Raw genomic sequence first — 25305 nt, 5'->3', positions numbered from 1 at the left:
AATTAGTTTAGCACATGTTGAACTTTGTTTCAGCTTTTTAAACACTTTAGTTCACTTTTAAGTATGTTCAACAAAATCGCATGAAATTTTGATGCTGGCAATATTCGAAGAACTATACCACAGTTACATCGGTTCAAAGTTGGAACAATTTTATGGAATCTAAAAAGCTTTAGCAACAAGACCATAAGCAATTTTGATGTATGCAATATTAGAAAAACTATAGGCCACAAATACATCTGTCCAAAGATGGAACAATTTTATTGAATCTAAAAATGTTTGGCAACAAAACCGCAATTAATTGTGATGTATGCAATATTAGAAGAACTATAATACCACAAATTCATCAGTTCAAAAACAGAACAATTTTATTGAATCCAGAGAGCAACAACAAGATCATAACATTAAAAAGAATCCTGAAATTAAGTCTTCTGAAAAATATTAACCACCGAAATGGTTTTATTTCTTTTAAACTAAACATTTTCTTCGCACATTTGAAAATTATGAGCAATCTTGGAAAGCAAAAATATCTTCATAAAATATTTTTTTATTGTTTTTAACAGGTTAAGGATTCAATTATTGAATGTCAGGTGTTCACATTTATGTCGTTTTATCTGTGAAAGATGTAATTTTCTCTTATTCGAGCAATTTTTGAAGATTCTACACTATAGAATCGAGCAACAGCTATTAAATATGAGCAATTTTAAATATTCTTTAATCTTATCTGTTATCTCTTCAGTATTTATGTTAAAAATTTCGTACGAATAAAAATTATCGATTCAATTAAATTGAATTACAGATTATAATTAAAAAAGTATGAGAAATATTTTAAAAGTTTAAGAAATTCCATATGAAACTTAAACATTCATTATGAATTCATTCTGTTTTACCTTTTAAAATACAATTCCGAAAATTAACGGGTAAGTAATTTAATATTTTATTTTCTCTCACAAGATTGTAATTAAGTCATATAATGTCATATCATTTCATGTTCTAAAAAAAGCGAGTGTCATTTTTAAATCCATAATCGTTCGAATGTCACAAAATAAAGACTATTCCTGCTACGTAATAAATGTTTCCCTTTCTTCGGAAAACATATTTCTTATGACGTAAGAGAGCGAGATTAATCATTTAAATTCATCAGTCTTTATTATTGATGAAGTATGATGAACTCAGTATTGATGTGTCTAAAGATGAATAATAATTTTATACTAATACTTATAAACTAATAATTATAATAACAATAATTTATAAACTAATGTATAACTAATATTATAAACTAATATAAAATAATTTATAAACTAATAAATTATTTTATACTTATAAACTAATAATTTATTTATTTAAATAAATTATATTTACTATGTTTAACTAATTGAATTAATAATTTAATTTATGTCTTTAAGAAAAGTGTTTTTTTTTAATTAGCTAAGTGTTCGAGTGTTTTAAAAAATGACCACTTCTGCTACGTAATACAATGTTTCCGTTTCTTCGGACAGCATATTTCTGATGACGTAAGAGAACGACATGAATCATTTGAATTCATTAATCTTTATTAATGATTAAGTATCATGAACCAGGATTGATATGTTTGAGGTTGAATAATTCATTAATAATTTTATTTAACTACATAAATTTTAATTACTATGTTTAATTAATTCAATTAATCATTTAATTTACGTCTTTAAGACAAGTGTTTTTTTTTAATTAGCTAAGTGTTCGAGTGTTTTAAAAAACGACCACTTCTGCTAAGTAATAATTGTTTCTCTTTCTTCGGACAACATATTTCTTATGACGTAAGAGAACGATATGAATCAATTGAATTCATTAATCTTTATTGATGATTAAGTATCATGAACCAGGATTGATATGTTTAAGGTTGAATAATTCATTAATAATTTCATTTAGCTAAATAAATTATAATTATTACGTTTAATTAATTCAGTTAATCATTTAATTTATGTCTTTAAGACAAGTGCTTTCTTTTAATTACCTAAGTGTTCGAGTGTTTTAAAAAACGATTATTCCTGCTACGTAATAAATGTTTTTCTTTCTTCGGACAACATATTTCTTACGACGTAAGAAAGCGACATTAATAATTTAAACTCATTATACGTTATTAATGATTAAATCTCAAACTCAGTATTGATATGTTAAACGTTGAATAATTTAATAATAATTTTATTTAACTAAATATTTTATAATTATTAAGTCTAACTAATTAAGTTCATATTCAATTTTAATTAATTTTTTAATGATAATTTATTCGTTTAAATTAGTAAATATTATTAAACAGAGCAGGACAGCAGTATCGAATCTCAAATTATTTTTAACAGCTTTTGCAATTGAAAAATAGAATAAAAATTATCGAAATTCAAAATTACATGAAAGCATTTTTACGGTGTACGTTTAAAAGTTATAAATATAAAATTATCATCATCTGAAGCAAGGAAATACATACATGTTTTAATATATATATGGTGTTATATATATATATATATATATATATATATATATATATATATATATATATATATATATATATATATATATATATATATATATATAATTAAGTCTGTGATACTTAAACTATTCTTACACGTTATCATAAACAATTTTAGTTTATTATTTTAAAATGTTTAGTGAAAAAATCTTACATTTATAGGCAAAATCGAACTCACTTATTTCACATTATTACTCTCAAACTAATTTTAAAGCTACATTAGTAAATTATTTTTTAGTAATTAAAAATTTTTTTAATAAAAACTGTTTAGTGAAAAATGCTCCTAGCTAACATTATGCCATATTTTGAATATTATTTTTTTCGCTTGTTTTAAAATAAACTTTTAGAAACAAACTTTACATGCTAAATATCGATTAGCACAATCGATTCAAAATTGGAACAAGTTAAAAGAGTCAAAAGCACAATGAGTTTTTATATTCGAACCTGAAAAACCAGCTAAACGAGTGAGTGCACTGAACCCTGAACCATCCTGTCACTTAATGCAAAGGTGTTAAAATCAAATAAAAACAAACCATGAACGATGGAGAAATTCTGCTTTGACAAACATTTTATATATATCGTTTTATCGAAAATCACGTGATTTTACTATAAAATAACAGTCAGAAAAAGCGGGAAAATCAATAACACTGGGGAATGCATTTTTTCTCAGTTGTATGAGGTATTTTTTAACGAATCTTTGTTATTTTCATGCCTCTACAATCAGCTCTTTTCTCCTAGCGGATTTGTTTAATGACATTTTTAGTCTATTTTCTTGCTGAAATGTACAAGTTAAAAAACGCTAGATATAACAGGTAGTTGCATAAAATATGCGAGAAACTTTTAGGAAAGTTCCATCATGATAATTAAAATCACCATCAGGATCACATTATCAGGATTAAAGTTGCATAGAAACCTATGGACGTAAATTCAATACGCCGCTAGGGTTGTTCCTTATTTCTTCATGTACTTCTGAACAGGTCATAATAGGGAAGGGCTCCTAGTCTCGTACGACGACATTTCCGGGTATAGTTTTCTATGGAATTTTAAACCTGATGACATGCCTTAACCCCTTCCTTCTTGCTCCCGTGAAAATGACGGGGTGAGGTTTCGCCCTCTATTTCTCGCTCCCGTGATATTTCTGGGCTGGAGTGTTCAGTAGTAGCAAACAATAAAAATAAGACTAATTCATTTCTTTGGCCCTCAAAACATTTTATTTCTCATTTTACACAGCAGATGATAGTACCAGAATATTTTTAAGGTAATTGTAGCTAGTTACTTTATTTTAAACTAGATGTCAGCACTAATCAATTTTCAGGGAGAAAAAAATAGGCACTTTTATGACCGTTTTCCTGAAAATTAACTGATCCTTAAGGGCTTAACTCCCCTAGAAGTTAATTGCAACGATCACGCAAGCTTCTGTTTTATATAACGTTATTTTTTAAATTTATACATTTCGACAAAAAAATTGGCTAATAATGTCATTTAAAAAACAGCTTTAGAAGCAAAGTTCAGTTTCGAAACTCTCCCACTCGAAATTTACAAGATCAAGGAGAAGTATAAATGCAACAGAAAAGTTGTTTCTCAATGTAATCAAAACTGAGAATCAAATTTCTATCAGTGGGTAATGAATGAATTTAAGTAAAAATCAATACAAACAAATTATAGGAAGAAAGAATATAAATTTCACAGTGATTACTTCATATTTTATAGCCATTAAACCACAATGAGCTTATACAGATTAATATGATTTATATAATTTAGCCAGCCACTATTTAGCTTCAATAAGACCTATATTTAACTGCTCATCTCGTCACCCAGTGGACAAAAGCTAGATACATGCAATTTTAATGGTTTTTCATGTTTTTTTTTCTGCTCCTGTTAACGCAAGACCTTAGATTAGCCATTAATGAACTTTTCTAATGCAAAGAAATAATGTAGCTTGAACAGGAACATGAAACATTTTATTTAATGTTTGAATTTAAATAAAAATCAATTTAAACAAAATATTGGAAGAAAGAATATAAATTTTTTTAACTAAAATTACATAGCTTCAACTTCTTGTTAAAGCAAAAATTATTTATCACAATCTTAATCTTATAAATGAATCATAAATATTTATTTTTCAGGTTGCACATCAACAGATTTAATGGCTGTTTATGTGAAGCGTCGACGTATTGTGCTGTTAATAGTTATTATTTGCTTCATTTATTTCGTATTCAATCTGATTATTATAGGAAAGAGCATTAAAAAATCACGTGAAAAAGAATTGAAAAATATGCAAGAAAATACTTTACTCTCAGATCAAAATGCTGTGCCAGGTGATTATACTTTTGACTTCAACAATGATGACTATTTTTTGACGGACGAGGAGGAGCTACTTAAAACTGGTCATGACACAGCCCACTTACAGCAACCGAAACGGTCAGAGTTGAATCGTGACAACTGGCATCCTGGTTTTCCTACTTCAATTCCAAAGATTGAGGTGGTTGTAGAAAAACCTGAATTGTTCCACACTTTTGTTGAAAATAATCCTGAAAATGGCTTTGATCATGATTTTGAAGCTTTCGGGACTACCCGAGCTAGAACTTATCATCCCATGGAACCTGATTCCAAAGACCCTGTTCCTTTAATACTAGAAGGACAAGAAACCATTTTCTTTTTCAACACTCCCACAATTCCACCTCAACACCCAGATTCTCAAGGATATCCAGAATTGAAACCAAAAGTGTATCCTACGACTGTTGACAGCAATCCTGAAAGCGGTATAGATGCATTTGAATTGACCGATTTTGAGACGTTTGGAGCTAATGATGTAAGAACTTATCCACCAATTGGACCCGACTCGATAATCCCTGTTCCTAAAATAGCAATTGATCAGAAAACCATTTTTCATTCAAAATCTCTCGCTACTACTCCTGATCCTCAAGGATATTTTGGATTTAAACTCGTTGACAAGAATGAATCAATTGTTGTTGAAATTAACAGCTCACTACCAACCGAAGAAACAGCAACAGTTCTACGCATAAAAAATGAATCTGAAGAATACACTAAAATCAAAAGTGTTGGAAAAGATAAATTGCCAATTTCAGAAATTCAAAAAACTATCAAAAACCCTGCTTTGATTATTGATACTCCAGGATGCAAAATACCTAAGTTTAACCCTTGGGATCCAAGCGTCGCCAACCTTATCCAAATCTTTGGCGCCTATAATTGCCCCTTCCCTCCATTATTCATGACACCAGGCCCTAACGGAATTATTAATCTTAATGTTTCAGTACTGGAAAAATACTACAATAGTACATTAGATGATATTAATTGTTGGTATCAGCCTATTATGCGAACATACCTCTCAACGAACAATAGAGAGGATGATTACTATACACTCCCGGTTCAAGAATTGAAATTTGGAGAACCCATTGAACATGAATATCTTATAACTAAGTGCTTCTTTAAGCACAATAACACTCATGAGCAGTATATGCCTTTAGTGAAGCTCAAAGACGAAGTAGAAAAACGGAAATCCGTTATAAAATCTCCGTCTCCTTTAAATGTAATAATTCTTGGCATAGATTCTGTATCAAAGTTGAATTTCATGAGACGATTCTTTCAAACAAAACCATACCTTAAATTTCAGATGAAAGCGTTTGATATGAAAGGTTTTACAAAAGTTGGCGACAATACTTTTCCAAACTTGGTACCAATGTTTACTGGTCATTTTGTTAATTATTTTTGGAATGAATCAATCAAAGATACATATTTTTTCGATGATGTGCCTTTTATCTGGAAGGAATATGCTCGATATGGGCATAGGACATTCTTTGCAGAAGATGCCCCATATAACGGGGCATTTAACTTTATAAAAAGAGGCTTTCTCGAGCCTCCTGCTGACTATTATTACAGACCCTTAGCTTTAGCAATCGAACAGTCGGAACTTCGAAAAAAAGGCTTCGAAGCAAATTCACCATGCTTAAATTCAGAACTGGAAACTGATTTGATGTATGCGTATCTGCTGAATTTCATAAAAACTATGGGTACAAGACCTTATTTCGCATTTTGTATGACTTCTACTCTTACACATGATTTCTTTGATGCCGCTGGGTTTGCTGATGCACCTGCAGCAAAACTTTTAAAAGTCCTCGATAAGGAAGGAGCTCTGAACTCCAGTGCTTTTATCTTTTTCAGTGACCATGGGATTCGATATGGGGATATAAGACAGACATACATTGGCAAATTTGAAGAAAGAATGCCATTCATGTATCTCCACTTTCCTAAGTGGTTTCTAGATCAACACCCAGATTTTGAAAGAAATCTTGCCATTAATCAAGATCGGTTGACCAATGTGTTTGATATTCATGCTACTTTAAAACATTTGCTTCACATCAATGATGGATTAATTGAAGAAAATGACGAGTTAGGTTTGAGTCTTTTCAATGAAATTCCAGAAAATCGAACCTGCGCAGATGCCCATATACAGGAACACTACTGCGCATGTAATAACTTCAACAAGGTATCTGAGGATAATGAGGAAGTTTACATAGTATCCCTTGCTCTCGTTGCCCATGTCAATTCACTCTTAGTAAATCACACAGATAAATGCGAAGAACTAAGTTTGGATGTGATTAAAGATGCGCGTTTGGGACTTCCTAATGATATTGTGCTGAATTTAGAGCAAGAAGAAGACAAACTCATAAATAAAACTCTAGTTATAGGTGAAGCACCACCATTGCTAGGTGATTACATGGTAACATTATCAGTAAAACCTGGTGGTGCTATAATTGAGGGCACCGTTAGATACGATGCGAAAAATTTAATTCCAATCGTTTTTGGTGTTAGTAGGATAAACATGTATGGCACACAATCATGGTGCATTGACAGTCAGGTTTTAAAACTTTATTGCTATTGTAAGTTTCAACCATTTTAAGCGGTTTATAATTAAGTGTTAGAATTAGAAACATTTTTATACTGATTAACCCTAGTTAAAATAAATAAGAAAGACACATTGACATTTAATTCAAATGTTTTGTATTTAGAAATTGACTATAAAAAGAAATGAATAAAACTAGTGTTACTATTTTTTTTCCAATGCCCACATGTGTTAATATCCGTCAATTCAGGCATTTACAGGGCAGATTTGTTATCCTCTCTTTCAGGGGCACCATATTAGGTGGGCCAACGTTGCTCTCACAGTGAGGACAGGTAGTACAGAGAAGGAAAGAACATTCGTGTCTTTCCCGGGATTATATTGTTACTATTATAGGTCATAAGATAATATGCCTGTACATAAGGATTCATATTGAGCATATTATCGTATGTCAATATACACAAGAAGTTTCCCGATCTCTACCCTTAATGCATGTTTTTAGAATATTTGCAAAAATATGCATATTACATAATAAATCGCCAGTAAAGCCTTAAGTAAAAAATAAAAAGAAATCTATTGAATCATTATCAATGTCTATCACTTAATTGTTCTCAAAATAGGATTAAGCATTAAATAAAGTTTGATCAATGTCTCATTCAACAATGTTGAATTAGAAATCGACCAGTGCAGCAGTATATGCTTTTGATATGATTGACTTTGATGTTGATTCGTCAGATTATAGAAATTTTTTGCTCATTAAAATCACTTTCAACATTTAATAAAAACTTTTTTCACATATTCATTACCTGATATTTTTTCTTTTTTTGTGATTACCCGATCTTTGTCTCACGCAAATAAATGAGAAATCGACCTGTGTAGACATCTAACATTGTCTAATTCTCCTTCTTTTACCACCTTCCAGTTCTACCCAACAATCAAAGCAATATAGATGTTTTTAATATAACTGACTTTGATGAAGATTTGTCAGATATTTATGACATTTTTGTTTCTTCTCTCATTTAAATATCATTCTTAACAAAGGCTGTCTTCCTTAAATTTATCCTATGATAGTTATTTAAAATAAAGATTCAGTTAGACAGCATGCAAATTTTTTTAAACGATTTTATTTAAAATTTGACCTTAAGTTTGACCGCATATTTACTTTAAATAACGCAATAATTTTCCTTGGTAGGAACTGAAGGACTTTTTGATAGGATGCCTGAAGCAAATATGTACAAAAAAATTTCTTCTTGTTTTGGAAATTATTAAATTATGGGAACTATCATATTTATTTAAAATAAAGTTTCATCAGTGTAAAAATATTCGAATTTTTTCAAATTATTTTATTTAAACACTGATCCTTTAGTTTGGCCATAACTTACCTATAATGTCGACTTAATTCTTCTTGGCATGAACTCAACTATATATTGACAGATCACTTGCAGTAATGGCCATAGCTCTTTGCTCTGATAAGGGACTGGAATTTTGTACGTGCTAAACGGATCCTTCAGCTTTCCCACAAACGCAAAATAAGATAATCTCTAGAGATTATAGGGTGTAGCGTAACAGAATGAAATTTCCTTCACGCTGTTTAATCTAGTCTTATAAGTTAGAACACATGCAGTAAGGTAAGACTCACATTATCAAGTTAAAAATACCCGTTACCATTGGAAAATAAATCCTGAATCATCAACAATATAATCATCAAGATAAATGATCATCTTATTTATTCAGCAATGATGTTCAGGTATCCAACCTCAATGATATAACAAAGTGAAGTCTCCATCAAGTAATTTAATCCTATCCTATGAGTTAGAATACAAGCAGTAAGGTAAGACTCATTATTTGGTTGAAAATACTCGTCGCCATTGAGAAAAATCATAAATCATCATCAATCTAAAAATCAAGATAAATCATAATCATTTTACTTTCGTAGCAATGATGTTTAGGTATCCATCCTTAGTGAAATAACAAAATGGGGTCTCCATCGCGTTATTTAATCCAATCATATAAATTAGAATGCAAGCAATTAGAGAAGACTCATTATCAGATTGAAAATACCCATCACCATTAAGAAAAATCATTAATCAACAGTCTAAAAAGCAAGATAAACCATAATCATTTTACATTCGCAACAATGGTGTTCTGATATAATGACTTATTGGGAGTACCATTGCGCCCCAAATGAATGCCCTAAAGATTAAAAGCTCTAAATTAGCCTTCTAGAGGCAAAACTTTTACACGAAAGCACAGGTGCATAAAATTATCAAGTGATCTAAGCACAGTGGCCACTCAGTGAATAAAAGTCTTCCATATCAAAGCTTTATAATTACAACAAATCTGACTGTAAATTGATCATAATCAATTTTCTGCATAAGCTCAGCCGGAGCTCAGATTTAGTGATCAACTTAGACAGACGATCAACTTATAAGAAAGGAATATTTTTTTTCTTTTGTTTTTATCATTTCTCATATCATGTTATTCTTTCTAAAACTAAACTAAACTCAGTGGCACGACAGCCCGCAGAGGGCCAAGGCCTACTGTGCCCATCTCAGCTTTCTTAACCTTAGGCTCTGGGGTGCAGGAGCAGATGCTCCGGTCAGGTGGTCAGCCGAACGCGGAACCCCCAGTGTTTAGTTCCCAAGCATGCTTGGTATCATATTTGCAAGTTAGTCACACAATTTATATTACTATTCAAAATAAAGATAAAGATAATTTTTTTTAACTCCATGTGAGCTTGAAATTTTAGAAATCAAAAACTCTAAATATCTTGAGAAATGACATTATGAGCTAATTACAGAATGAATTAGAATTTGTTACATACACTTAATTAAATAACTTATTGGTTTTATAAAGGAAATGAGCATAGTCTGAATTGATACATGCCGAATTTTTTTTTTCGTTTGAAAAGTGTGAAATTGGTTGTTATGCTTAACCACTTTCTACAAAAGCTCATAATCTTTTCCTATATTTTAGCAATTCACTGAAATTTTAATACATAACTTAATGACATATAACATTTCCTAGTGAAGGTTTTATTCCAGTCAACTTAGAGTTCAAAATGGCATTCAGTATCAGTGCAAGACAAATTTGACTTAATTCATGCGGTCAACATGCTATTAAAACTGGGGATCAAGTAACAAAGGTTTTCTCACTTAGATTGGGTAAAGTTAATTCTACTCTTGTTGATAGGAGTTGACATTGACAGGTGATCAACTTGACATATTTAGCTGTATAGTATTCAGTTACAAAATGTATGGAACATAAGAAAATCATATTTCAATTGAAATCCAACTCATATGTTTGCTCATTTTGAGAAATTAGAATCTGACATTTTTTTATCTCGTCTGATTTGTAGAACCTAAAATTTAGCAGAAACAGTTACCGTTTTTTAACGGTTTGGTATTCATTTCAAAATAAAGATGGCAATGTCTAATAAGAAGGTTAGAAATAAGTCATAACTTCATTTTTAATAAAAGTGAAACTGATCTACTTTCATGTATTATGAAGTGCTTTCAAACTGCTTCTTCAATTTTTGAACTTTTAACACGAGAGATAATAGAAAGAAAGTGGAAAGAAAGTTAAAAAAGAAAACTATTATTTACGCATTCATATTAGCTTTGATGAGGGCTTTAAGAATTGCTTATAAAGAACCAATGTGCGTTTAATAATTTAAATAAATCCAAACTTCTTAGTTTTTTAAATAAATTAAAATATGTATGTATAATAGTCAGCTGCATTTCTTTCTAAATGGCGAAGTATACTGAATTTTTAGCAACAGTACACAAGCTGGAAAAAAATTCTTCAAGAAATTATAAAAATAATTAGTATTAAATTCTAGTATTTGAAATAATGTAATAAAAACAAACAAAATGAGTTAAATAAAAATTTGAAAATACCAATAGCACAGGATGCTATTGGTAAGGAAAGTTACAGAATAGATCGTGTAAAAAAATCCCCTTCATGAAATAATTATATTGCTTGCTATAAAAAGATAAAAAATATCATAAATGGCATATTTTCTACACTTTTACTAAATTAAATTAAAAGTATTAAATTACATGCAATGTTAAGTAAATTACACTAAGTTATGTTCAAAAGAGATAGGTATTTTATTTACGTTGCACTAGAACTGCACAATGAGCTATTGGTGACGGGAAATATCCCTAAGTCTGATCCAAAGACATTTCTTCACAATTTTGACACTCTGCAGAGGAGATCTTATTTGTGAAACCATTTCCCTAATTTAGACATAGATCTGTAGATAAAGGAAATTTTCTCCTGACCCCATGGTACAGTTCAGCCCATTTAATAAAGAATTATGGCTTTAAATACCTCAAGTTATTTCATGGTATTGCATCATGTACTTTGAAAGTAAATACAGTTTTATTACAATTAATAGATTTCAATTAATGAGATATACGGGCTGCAGAATTTTATAAACAACAACCAAATTAATAACTGTTTACTTTTATTACATCACATTTAATGAACAGTCTGCGAAATAAAATTAATTTAAGACTGTAACTATGACCTTCTGGTCCTTTAAATTTAGAATACCGTAAACCGGAGCGAGTCTACCCATACAGGGGCGAGTCTACCCATTTTAGTTTTATTTAATTTTCACTATTTTAAATTGCAAATAAAAAATTTTTACCGACGGAGGACTTAGTTCAGACTCTAAGGAAGATGGCGCTGTAGTAGTTTGATCCATTTTTATTTATTTGGTGTCTTTTAACCGACCTGTTCAAACGTCTTTTGAGAGATTTGTATTGAAAATCAGCAAACTTTTAGTTGGTGCTCCGTAAGTATATTATTATTATTACTATTTTCACTTTGGTTAAGTGATAAACTTATCTAAGACTAAGATTACATTAATTTTATATGAAAAAAAAACAAAAAGAATGTAAGTTTTGCTGTTGTAAACAAAAAGCCAGAATTCGCGGGGCGAGTCTACCCATTCGTATTTAGTTTTAATAAAGCATAATAATATAATTTAGAACTTTGTTTATATTAAAATTAAGTCATTTTAAATGAATTTTAGTATATTATTTTAATTCTGCATTGATAAATTTATCATTAATAAGAAAATTTATAGGTTAAATATAAATGTAAATATCAAACATGTTTATTTTACCTATTTTTTCAATTTTTATATTACAAAATTAACTTTTTTTATTTAATGCAAGTTAAATAAACTATCATTTATAAATTATTATTACCTCCCAAAAGAATGGGAAGAGGATTTTTCATGATTCCCAATGTTTCAATTTCGATTTTGTTAATAATCTTTAATTATTATTATTTATTAATTATTTAATTGTAAATTTATATTAATTTTAATTTATTTTTATTAACAATAATCATAAAAAAATGTTATTTTATAATGTTAATGATTATAAAAACAAAACTGTGATCAAAATGTGATAATCGATCAAATACTCAATTTGTGTTATTTTATGAATAAAAAAATGGAATATATAATAAAGTTATGAATTTTACTTCATAAATATCCTATATAGTAACTAAAATAACAATTTAATAGTAAAATTTGATTATTTACAATGTTAGCATTCATTTTAGTAGAATGGGTAGACTCGCCCCATACGAGAGATTTGTCAGCAGTTCTATAAGAATATACAGTAACAGCGTAACTGTTAATATTTTCTAAAATCGATTTCTAAGCTTTAAAGAGGGATAAATAGCGATTCCGAAACACCTATTAAAAGCCTTTTTTCTTTAATATTTACAAATGTTTGACCACTTGAAAGTTGACAAACTGAAAAAATGGGTAGACTCGCCCCAGTTTACGGTATAACTAAGAAGACACTATAATTTATAAATCAACTACCAGGAAAAAACTCGACTTCATAAATAAATTTTCAACTCATATGTGCCCAACATGGGCGAAAAAAATCAAAGCAACCGCTCATGATTATTCTAATGCATTCACGCACCTGCGTTTACCGTTGAAAGTGAATGATTACCTGATTGCTGTTATATATTCTCCCGCAAAAAGATCAGATTCTCCATTTCTCTCGGTCCCGCAGTGGACTGATCGTTAAGACACGGTTCCCAGCAGATCACCGAAGTCAAGCATCACTGGCCACGGTCAGTGTGCGGGTGGGTGACCACTTGGATCAGTCTGCGTAGGGACCGAGGGTGGGCGGTATTGGTCCTCGTTAAACTGTTTTACCGTAAAGTGCTTGACTTCGCGCAGGTCGTCGGGCTACCGAAGCGAGGGTGCCATCCCCTCCGCAGAGGATTAAAATTGTGATGGCATGTCTTCGGATCATCCTCCGGGATGTTTCCCTGACCGTCGCCAATAGCCCATTGTGCGGCTCTAGTACGACGTAAATTAACAACAACAACCATTTCTCTCGATGGTGATCGGTGATGCGTGAATCGCAAGCAGTGAGAGTGGTCCTTTAAAAACTAACTAATCAGTTTCAAGTTTCAAACCTGCATCTCCATCAATTGATGGCTGTTAGCAAATCGTTCTGTAATCACCCTTATATATATATATACATATATATAAGGATAAAATTATAAAAAAGGATAAATTTTTTTTAAAAAATCCGGAAAATAAAAGATATTATCTTTTCCTCAGCCCACAGGATTATATCCGCAAAAAAGAGTGCTTTCTGATATTATATCAATATAGCTAAAGCAAAATATATCAATACAATGGTGTGGGGAGCGGATATAATCGTGTGGGCTGATGAAAAGATTATATCTTTTATTTTCCGGATTTTTTAAAAAAAATTTATCCTTTTTTTTTCAGTTGTTTGTTATTTTTTGATTATTATTTTCCTTTTCCCCCCTTTTTTTCATATGTTTGTAATTTTCCTTTGTTTTGTCTTCATTTTGAACTTATCTTATGAGTTCTGCTTACTTGCAGCTTATGCGCAATAAATGAAACTATGGTTTTTCTTCATTTTCTTTCGTTTTTTTTTTGTATTTAATATATATATATAATCAGTATCGCAAATTCATATTTGGGAATGGCAAAAATAAAATGTTACTAAAATCTGACGAATATCACAATTTAGGAAGACGTGATTGAGGGCATCAAAATCTGCTCAATTGCCAAGAAGATAAGAGGAGGTCAACGATGATTATCAAAAACACATTTAAATTTTATTCGGTAATCAATTTGGTTTTGATGTTTTTTTTTACATCCTTTTTCTCTCCGATGCTTTTTTTTCAGATTCAAAATGAATGTTTTTTCTCCATACGTAAAGATAAATTTTTAATGCGTTGAACGATATTATCCGTACTTTGAACTATAATATTTTGGTAGCTTAATAACTTGCTTGAATTGAACCATAGTACCAAGTGATTGCATCAGCAAACACAATAGCATCATTAAACTTAAAACCATCATCAAGCTAGAACGATATCATAATCAAAACGAGCTAACATTACGAACAGTGTACGTGTTAAAAAATATTTGAACATATCATTTTCAGCATCTCCATTGTCTATAATATTCGGGGAAAGCAGGAAATTAGATTTAAGTATAAATACATTTTGATCAAACAAACTAAACAAATACATTGTCAATACGCACACCGTTTACGATCGAAAACTGATTTATCGGAGTGACTAGCAAGCCTTTTTTTCAAAAATGGAATCTACTCTCTCAAGTTATTATGCACGATAAATGATACAAATAATTTTATTGTTTTCAATAAAAGTAAACTGCTGCAAATCTACTAATACATTCCATTAAGAATTTCTTAGCTTATACATTAAATATGAAGACTTGGGACTTAACATGAGAAGTTCAAAGAGTTTTCAGGAATTAGATTGCTTGAATAATGATTCTGAAGCGATTCTATGATTGAAGTGATTCTGAATCAGGTAAGAAAATTCAAACATAAATTTTTTTTTTTCAATTTTCAAGAAAAAATTAACAACTGTGTCGATATTTTTTTTCTGTTTGAATGGGAAATTACAGTGCTTAAGTAATATATTGAACTTGATTACAAATTTGCAAGAAAACTATTTCTCAGAATTTTTTTTTTAAATCCAGAAAAAGCATTAACAGCTATATCTGTATTTTATTAACTACGATAGTGACTTTTAAACGTCACTCAGGGACATGAGAATAATATTATAATATTATAAGGTATTTTAATATGAATTTGATCGTAACTGAAGGAAATTTATTAACTTTATAAAAAATTTCGGCTGACAAATATTATAGTAGTAAGAACTTCCTTTTTTTTGTTTTTAGTTTTCTTGAAAGTAATTTAAAACTACTGTAAATTATCAACTTTTTTGTAAAAAATAGTTGTAAAAATTTGGTAAATTTTGTAAAAATTTAGAAAATACTGTGTTACAGTACAAGTAAAAAAGCAAATTGCAAAAAATAACATTCTTCAATGAAATGAAAACTAAACAAAAAATGAAAACTAATTTTTTAAAAAAAAAAACTAAAAATGCTAACATTAAGCGATTTCAAGCTTTATACTTTTGGTAACCCAAAAATTAATTATGAGTAGAGGAATAATTTTTTTTTCTTTTCTTTTTGATACTACCAAGTTGATTATCCGTTACTGTGAAAATGTCATTTTTAAACGTACTTAAAATGCAAGAAGTTTGTATGTTATAAGTCATTTCATGCAAATATTAGTAAATAGTTATCAATAAGTCATCATTAAAAGTAATTATCAATAAAGCAAATTAGTAAATCAATTTAGCACGCTAAATATCAGAATATTAAAAATTAACAAGCAATATTAATAGTTCCATATAGCTAAAAAAAGCAATTTTCACTGCCAAAGATATCATTTTCAAACACAGTTAAGTAAACCAGATGATGGACATATTATTGCAAAAATAATATTTATAGGTTAGATTATTAATAGTCATTATTAATACTCATTATTAATTTATTAATAGGACAACAACAAGCATTTTTAAGGGGAGTCGGTAGAACATATATCAGCATTTAAACATATTTTCAGCATCTAAACAAGATATTGCTTCAATTTTTTCACCCAATATTTACATATACATGTTTACACTGCGATAACTGTCAATACATATATCTTACATGGCAGAAATTTTTAAGAAAAAAATTATGAAATTACGAATTTTAAAAAATTTCATCAAAACTCTTTCATAAGTCAAAAAGTATTCCTGTTTTAAGACTAAAAAATTATCACAGCATACAACTGTTATAATCTCAAATACCCCCAAAAAATTTCATAACGATATCATAAGTAGGTTCCCAGAAAACGTATATCGAAAAGGATCAGTTTCAGCATTACCGATTGATGCAATACTGACTCCCCCTCATTGTACGTCTATTATAAAAGTTATCGATTAAGTACTAGATATTATATCGATATAGAATCCAGCGAGCAGGACGTTTTGGTCCCGATTTTTTTGGTCCCGCTATTTTTGTCCCGTTAACGTTTGTTCCTTTGCTATTTCTGTTTCTCTCTTTTAGTGAACGAAATTTAAAAAGAATTTACCAAACATGGAAAACATTCCTCATAAAATTCCTTAGTTCAATTTTATTAATTTTTTGAATGCTAAGGTTTAATCTCTTTTTAAACATTTTTTTAAGGTAAAAATTATTTGATAAGAGTTTACAGATTGCACCGTGAAAAGGTAATTAACACAGAAATCTTTATTTATTTATTTGTTTACCCAAACATTACAATCATTATACATTATAAGATAATAAATTACGTAATAACATAAATAGTGGAATAAAAAAAAAGAATAGTTTTCATTGAAAAGTAAAAATGATTTGAGTTAATTCATTAGGAAAATATGGGCAATCTCTCGTAAATATTCTCAATTATTTGAGCTTTTAACTCAACACTTAATGGTTTTTAAATATTTAATTACTGGTTAAAATTCCAGATTTTCTGTTAAGGGAAATAATAAATAAATAATTCAATCAATTTTTACGAAATGTACATACGTCCATTGAAATATAACCATTGTAATAAAATAAATCAAGAAACGGGATGAAATATCTATATCAAAATAGATTAACTGAATTAGCAACGAAACTGAATCGGGGAGCCGTGGTGGCTTAGGGGATGGAACTCGCTCCTCTAAATGAGGTGAGCCAGGTTTGAGCCACAGCGACCGTTGGTCAATACAAATTCCACACCCGGCTTGCACCGACCACAGTGCTGACCTAAATTATCCTCATTGTAAGATGGATCAGGGATTAGAGTCCCCTTACCCTCAGAACTACCGTGGGAAGTTAGAATACTTGATCCAGAAGTTCCTTTGTCCTCTGAATTGGGTTCAAAATTACAAGGTAACGGGGTTGAACATTGGTAGTCGTAAACTCAAAATTGGGTCGGCTGCTCAACGATATAATGTTAAAACTGAATAGGGGAGAGATCGAAGTGAGAACTGGACCGAAATCATGGAACCTAAACGGCAAAACCAAAAAGTCATGGTCTGAAATCTAGTGTGTGAATATTTAATGTGATTAATTTAATGGGTCATTTTTAAAAGCAATTAAATAAATCACATGATGCCTCTATAATTTTTTAAAAAGCATATTAATATCTCAGATTAATTATAAGTATTACTTATATTTTTTATGATAGATTGCAAAAATAGTTAAACGATAACCATTATTAATGAAACTGCTTCGATAAAAGTGGTTAAAAAATACTAAAAGTAAGCACGTAAGCATCAGATGACGTAAACATTAAAAAATACATACTTTCAGGTCAGACTATTTATAGACATTTTTAACAGGTCATTATCAATAGATTGAGTTGTTACGTCAACTAAGAGGAGCTATTAATAGGAAAGTACGGCTATAAAAATCCACTGCAATCAAAAATATCATTCTTAAACTCAATTTAAAAATAACTGTAAATAATTCGACAGAAAATAGGTTCCATGGTGCGCTATTAATAAATATTATTAGGTCATAATATAAATAGGTATTATTTATAGAACATTATAAATAGATCAGATTATTGGTCTAAAACAAGTTATATTAATACTTTAGTGCGGATATAAATTAACCTCTAATCCCAAACACGTCAGTCTTAAACACTGCTGTTTACTAAAAGTAAGCACGTCATCTACAAATGAAGTGGATCAGGTGGTGTAAGCAACATTAAAGGGTTAGATTTACTAATAGGTTTTATTAAAAGGTATTACTAATCGAAGAGATCAATAGATCAACACAATAAGCATTATTAACAGGCAAGTATCTCTATAAAAACAAATTACTTTGTTATGAATATTTCTGAAAATATTTTGAAAAGATATGTTTTCCGGAAACAAGTAATTGTTTCAGTTAGGTATAAATATAATTAAAGAAACGAGTAAATGAGGATTCTGAGTTACACTTTAGTTAATTTTCGTAAATCAGCATTAAATTTTAGCTAATTTAGTCTATTATTTGTCAAAAGAAATAAAGGTTAGACATATAATTTATTTTTTTATCTACAAGATTCTAAATTACATTCATTATCCTTTACCTCATTTGCCCTGTTTGCGTTTTAGTTCACTGCTTTCACCCTTATATTACCGAAACACATGCTCCTTGCGCTGGGATAGCCTGGTCGGTAAGGAGTAGCCTGGGATAGCTTGAGCCGATGTCCGAGAGTTCGTGGGTTTGAACCCCGCAGGCCGAAGACTCCCCGTGTAGCAAATGGGGACTTATGTACGTTAAATCTGTCGAGTCGCAAAGTCTCCATGTTCCCATAACAAATCAATACCTCTAGGGGTACTGGATTGGAGATCGATCGTTTTCTGATTCAGGCCAAAATTACGATCTGTGGATGAATGAATGGATGTATGAATGGGTCCGCCCTATAAACGGGTATGACAGAAGTCGAATTCTTGGCCTTAGATGGCGCCACTGGAAAACAAGAACAGTCGCACCCCTCTGCCTCAACAGGCATACAAAAACAACATGTTTCCTTGGGGTTTTTGTTGGTTGTTAGCTATGAAATGCTCTTAAAACTTCTTAAACTCTAAAAACATTCAAAACTCATCACTAAGTACCCTTATCTACTGAGACTTCTAGAAAGCGATAACTTTTTGACCCAAATAAATGTTGTATAATTAAATAAAATACATAAACTTATAAAGGTTATAGTTTCAGTACTAAGAGCCGAAACCATCTTTTACATTTATTTGAGCCCTATCCACGTTGCTCTGATTCATTGCCGCATAGCTTGAAATATAAAGTTTGCCTAAAGTAAGAACTCCCCTAGTAATTCGTCTGGACCTCTGGTGGTGGCTATGGTATCGAGGTATAACTATTTCAAGTAGAGGTCGGCGAAAAAAAGGGCATCCTTTTCTTCTCTCTATTGTGTTAGTCCTATAGGGAAGAGAAGCTACCCTCCCTGAAATGCGCTATTCATGTTTCCATATCAGGTCTCCAACTTTAAGAAGGAGGGGGGAGTTCTTATCGTAGACATACTACACTTTATTTGGATAGTCTATTCTTTTTCCCCAATATACGAAAATTTTGACAGAAAAATGTCAGGGAAAAGTTCACATAAAGCTGCCATCATTTTATTTATGTCAACAGAACTTCGTTTGAATTCATTTTGATACGAGTCATTTTAATTTTATAATCAAAAGTCTCATGTTCAATAATTGAGCTGTTTCTGTCCTGGCATCATTTTTTCTTTGCTGTCGTAAAAGTTATTAATGGCTAATTGAAGGTCTTACTTGGACATACACAGAAAAAATTGAACATGATCAACCATTTAAATTGAACAGATCTAGCTTTTGTCCTCTGGGTAAAAAGTTAAATATAGGTATTATGGCTAGAAAGTATAGGCCAAATCATATTAATCTATATCAGTGCCTTCCAGTTGTCCAACTGCTCATCCACGACTATAAGCACTCAAATTATTTCTTGCCGATATTTTGCACTTAATTATTGCATGACCACCTTGAATTTCACACAAATATGTTCAACGACCTATGCGCTATATTGGTTAAATACCTAACAGCAGGAGTTTTCGAATGAATGAAGAACTTGTATCCTCTGCCCTTTATACAGATAATGGATCCTGCTCTATACGCCTTTTGAGCTTGATTTTATGGTTATTGGTGGGATGTCGAGAACACTACTTCGTATAAATTAATTGTTCCTTAGCAATCGCTAAGCAGTATAAATTAAATTATTGCAGTATTTTTGAAGGAACATTTTTTCCCGAATAAAATATAAAACAGTCAAATCACCTCTGCATAATGGAATTATCTGAATTTAACTAAAGTGATTGTGCAGGAATTTCTGTGTGTGGATACGTGACGAAAAACACTTCTTTCTTTAAATTAGTTTTCTTTTCATTTTTCAGGTGAGGGAAACTTTTTCTACTGAGAAATGGCAACTATTTTCCTACGGCATCAATTTGTGTTTTTATTTTTAATTTGTTCTGGAATTTATTTTTTAATAACATGGCGCATTATGCTAAAAAGCAAAAGCATCAAAATTGAAGTCTTAGGAATCAGTGGTATTAATGTCAATAAAGATTTTAAACCTATGAGAGAAAACATGCTACTTCGAAACAGGAATGAAGATTTTCCTTCGCATGGAGAAAGTGATACAAAGTTACTAAAATCAAATTTAAATGACTTACATTCTACTCCAGTTACTCATATGCTCAATAAATTGAGTCAAAAGGCAGCTGGATTATCTCATGATGTTATGAATTTCGTAAGGATAGAAAAAACAACTACAGATGAAACTAAGTTACATCACACATCTTTCACTAATATGGACTCAAAACACAATTTGTTTGACAACTTACCAAAAGAGTTCCTAACAACAAGAGCTTCTGCGCGCCTTCAAGAACATGCCCTTAATGAATCAAAACAAACCTATTCTAATTACTCGAAAATTCGCCAGCCTATACTGAATTCTGATTTAGGTGGTAATCCTGGGTCAACTTTTATACAAAAGCATAAAGATATGGAAAAAGTGACTCCTCCAATACAAACACGTATCACCAAATCTGCCAAGATTCAAACACCTTCACTGCATTTAAATTTAAGTGGCAATGCTAGGTTAAAATCGATAGAAAAGCATAGAAACATGGGAAAAGTGACATCTAAAATACAACAGCATTTGGACAAGTCTGATAAGACTCCAACACCTTTACTGCATCCAGATTTAAATGGTGATCCTGTGTTAGGATCCAAACAAAAGAATAGAAATAGAAATAAAGTGAGTAACACGGTGACACAAAAAAATTTGATAACTGCTATTAATTCCGGTTTGGTCTTGAATACTTCTGGGTGTAAAATATCCAAATTCGACCCTTGGGATCCAACGGTGATAGAATTTATTAAGATTCTTGGCCCATATAGATGCTCAGAGTTTCCTAACTTTCTAGCAGCAGAGCCTCATGGAATCATCCATTTAAATATTGGAGTGCTCAAAAAGTATTACAATTCAACTCTAGATGATATAGATTGTTGGTATCAGGGAATCAAACGTAAACACGAAGAGCCTGGAAACATCAGAGAGAATGACTATTATAGAACCGATGTTCGTAAACTAAAATTCAATCTACCCATTGAAGAGGAATACGTTGTAGTTAGATGCTTTTTCAATAATAATCACACACATGAGCAATATTTCCCTCTCGTAAAGCTCAAAGAAGACGCACAAAAAGAAATACCAAAAACTAATCGACCTTTGAATGTCATTCTTTTGGGCATAGACTCTGTATCTAGCCTAAACTTTGTAAGACACTTTAAGAAAACAAAAGCGTTTTTAAAAAATAAAGTGAATACTTTTAAAATGAATGGCTATACAAAAGTCGGTGATAACACCTTTCCTAATTTAGTACCTCTGCTCACAGGACACTTTGTCGAACATTTGTGGAACGAAACGATTAAAGATACATTTTATTTTGATAATGTAAGTTTTATATGGAAAGAGTATTCTCGGTATGGATATAAAACTTTTCTTGCGGAAGATATGCCTTACTCGGGAACCTTTAACTACTTGAAAAAAGGATTCCATGACCCACCTACTGACTATTATTACAGACCTATGGCACTGGCTATAGAAAACTCAGAGGCATGGCAAAAAGCAAAAGCTGATATGTCTCCTTGTATAAATTCGCAACTTGAAGTCGATATAATGTATGACTACTTAAATAACTTTGTAAAAACTATGAACAAGAGACGTTTCTTTGCATTTTGCATGGTTTCTATTCTGACGCATGATGATATAAACTATGCTAGCTGGGCCGATGAACCTGCAGAAAGAATCTTAAGAGAACTCGATGATGCAGGAGCTTTTGAGACAAGTATTATCGTTATATTTAGCGATCATGGCATAAGATACGGTGATATAAGACAAACGTATATAGGCAAATATGAAGAACGTATGCCTTTCATGCATATACATGTACCTCGATGGTTTCGATCTTTGTATCCGAATATGGAACGGAATCTGAAGATTAATCAAAATAGACTGATTACATTGTTTGATTTGCACGCGACCATGAAGCATTTACTTCACCTAGAAGACAATTTTGCAGAAAATACTGATGAGTTGGGTTTGAGCTTACTAGATGAAATTCCAGAAAACAGAACCTGTGCTGATGCAAACATCAAACCCCACTACTGCCCCTGCAATAATTACGTTGATGTATCCGTTAATGATTCAACTGTTAAAACACTTTCCCAACTTTTAGTAGATCATTTGAACGACCTTTTACTTCCTCATTCGGAAGTTTGCGCGAAATTAAAAGTATATACTATAAATGATGCTCGCCTGGATATTTTCAGTGGAAACTCAGGGAATGAACATAAAAGAAAGCCGTCATTGTCATCAACAGTTAAGAATTATTTAATAACTTTAAGCGTAAAACCAAGCTCAGCGATTTTTGAAGCAACTATCCAATACGATATTGAGACTAACCAAACAACTGTGCTAGGTATCAGCAGACTTAACATGTATGGAAGACAATCATGGTGCATAGATAGTCAAGTTCTTAGACTTTACTGTTATTGTAAAGCTGAGCCACCTTAAATTGCTACTTACAACAATTAGGGAATATGTATGTTACATGATAGGAACATATCTACATCTGAGAGATATTATCAATGTCTAAATTTAGGTATTAAATTACTATTCAATTAGTTGGCTGATGATTCACATAAAGGTACATAAATTTTTTTTTATCTTGGTTAACTATGTTTTTAAATTCTTACACCGAGAAAAAATATGAGCAAAACTACCAGAATATGGCAAAATTTACTATGATTACTCTATGGCAGCACCAAAAGGCTCAGTACTTTTTGCGGAAGCGCTATGGTAATGATTTTTGGTAAAATTATCACTGAAATATAATTTTATTATATGTGATAAAATTTTGTAATTTTTATATCTTAGACTTAGAGCATGGCATAAAAACTATTTATTTGGTAAAATTTACATTTTAGCTTTGAATTTCTTAAAAATTGTGTGGTGATAAGAATTATAATTTTGAAAACTAGAATTTCCAGTAAACCGTTAACGTATGAATGAAAAATTATCAAATGAAACTTTTAAACTAATTTTCAAAACTTATAACTTTTTTACTTATAATATAATTGCAGAGTTTCATTAATTTTTATGCAATAAGTCCCTTCTTTCATTTGAGATTTAAAACACATTTCTAATTACTATGCATATTTTAAAGGTAAGTTTATAAACTTTTACTTTAATTTAAAATGTCTTCATAAATTTATTCTATTTACAATTAGTAAATTTAAGTTGCAACTTCTTACAAAAAAATTTTCAACATAATCTCACAAGGTCCTTTCATGGTTAATTTACTTTGATGATTATATTTCAATTTTGATTTTTCTGTTTTTTTAAATTCATTGATGTTTCCTGTGAGAAGAACAAAAAGTCGAACTTTTCCCACTGTACTATTCATGTTAGTAAGTTAAAATATGCGCAACAATAAGCAAATGTGGGAAACAATAACTGCATACTTTTACAGCAAGTTATTAAACAACTATATAACAATAATTAAATGTGGAAAATAATAACTGCCTATTTATAGAGCAATTATTGACTGTCTATTATCAATAAGAATGTGGAAAGCAATAACTGCTCGTCTACACAGAAATTATTAAATACATAAGTAGCAACATCTCAATGTCGAAATCAAAACTTACGTGTCTAACACTCAACAATTAAAGACCTATATAGCAATAATTAAATGAAGAAGAAAAAATAGCTGCACGTCTATACAGAAATTATTAAATGTCGATACAGCAATAAACAAATGTGGAAAGCAATTACTGTATGCCTACACAAAAATTATTAAATATCTATATAGCAACAGTTCGATGTCGAAATCAAAAGTTGCGTTTACAAACTTGAGCAATTAGAGACATATATAGCAATAACTAAATGTAAAAAAAATAACTGTGCATCTATACAGAAATTATTAAATATCCATACAGCAATAATTAAATGTGGAAAACAACTGCATGTCTATCAATCAATTATTAAATATCCATGTAGCAACAATTAAATGTCGAAAGCACTAACTGTAAGTCTATACCGAAATCATTAAATGTCTACTCAGCAATAATTAAATATGGAAAGCAATAACTGCATGTCTATACAATTAAAAACATCTATACAACAATAATTAAATGCCTAAAGAAAAGTAACAAGCAAGAATTGCATCTAAAAAATTCAAATAATTATTTTCAGATGAAAAGCAAGAAATCTGAACTGAAACCGTTAACTGATTCAGTAAACTGATTATTATAAAGACAATTTTAAAATTTACTATTTTGTTTCTTTGGTCTTTTGTTTCTTTGGATTTGGTCTCGTATTAATATTTTGAGAAGTTTTCTTTATTTTCTTATGATGTGTCTCGTTTGGTAGGGCTGTGCGCAAAAAACTTTGGTTTTGTGCAGTGGGCCATGCCACCCTTTAAATTCATTCTGTGAAAAAATA

The 25305-nt window shown here is 30.6% G+C and overlaps 2 protein-coding genes across 2 annotated transcripts; both read left to right on the top strand.

The window, feature by feature from the left end:
- The first annotated feature begins 558 nt into the window (after positions 1-558).
- LOC107456203 (uncharacterized) lies at positions 559-7559 on the top strand. The gene is made up of 2 exons (XM_016074002.4): positions 559-917; positions 4627-7559. The coding sequence occupies exon 2, from the start codon at positions 4647-4649 to the stop codon at positions 7419-7421; it is 2775 nt and encodes a 924-aa protein (XP_015929488.3). The 5' UTR covers positions 559-917; positions 4627-4646; the 3' UTR covers positions 7422-7559.
- A 7200-nt stretch (positions 7560-14759) lies between these two features.
- On the top strand, positions 14760-23483 carry LOC107456189 (uncharacterized). The gene is made up of 2 exons (XM_087151798.1): positions 14760-15227; positions 20684-23483. Exon 2 carries the CDS (start codon positions 20710-20712, stop codon positions 23371-23373), a length of 2664 nt encoding a protein of 887 aa, XP_087007924.1. The 5' UTR covers positions 14760-15227; positions 20684-20709; the 3' UTR covers positions 23374-23483.
- Positions 23484-25305: the final 1822 nt, after the last annotated feature.

This window comes from Parasteatoda tepidariorum, chromosome 9 (genome assembly GCF_982258835.1).
Source record: "Parasteatoda tepidariorum strain Cologne lab strain chromosome 9, Ptep-v5.0, whole genome shotgun sequence".
Classification (NCBI taxonomy): Eukaryota; Metazoa; Arthropoda; class Arachnida; order Araneae; family Theridiidae; genus Parasteatoda; species Parasteatoda tepidariorum.
The sequence above is the reverse complement of the archived record's forward strand: the minus strand, read 5'-3'. Positions and strand labels throughout refer to the sequence as shown.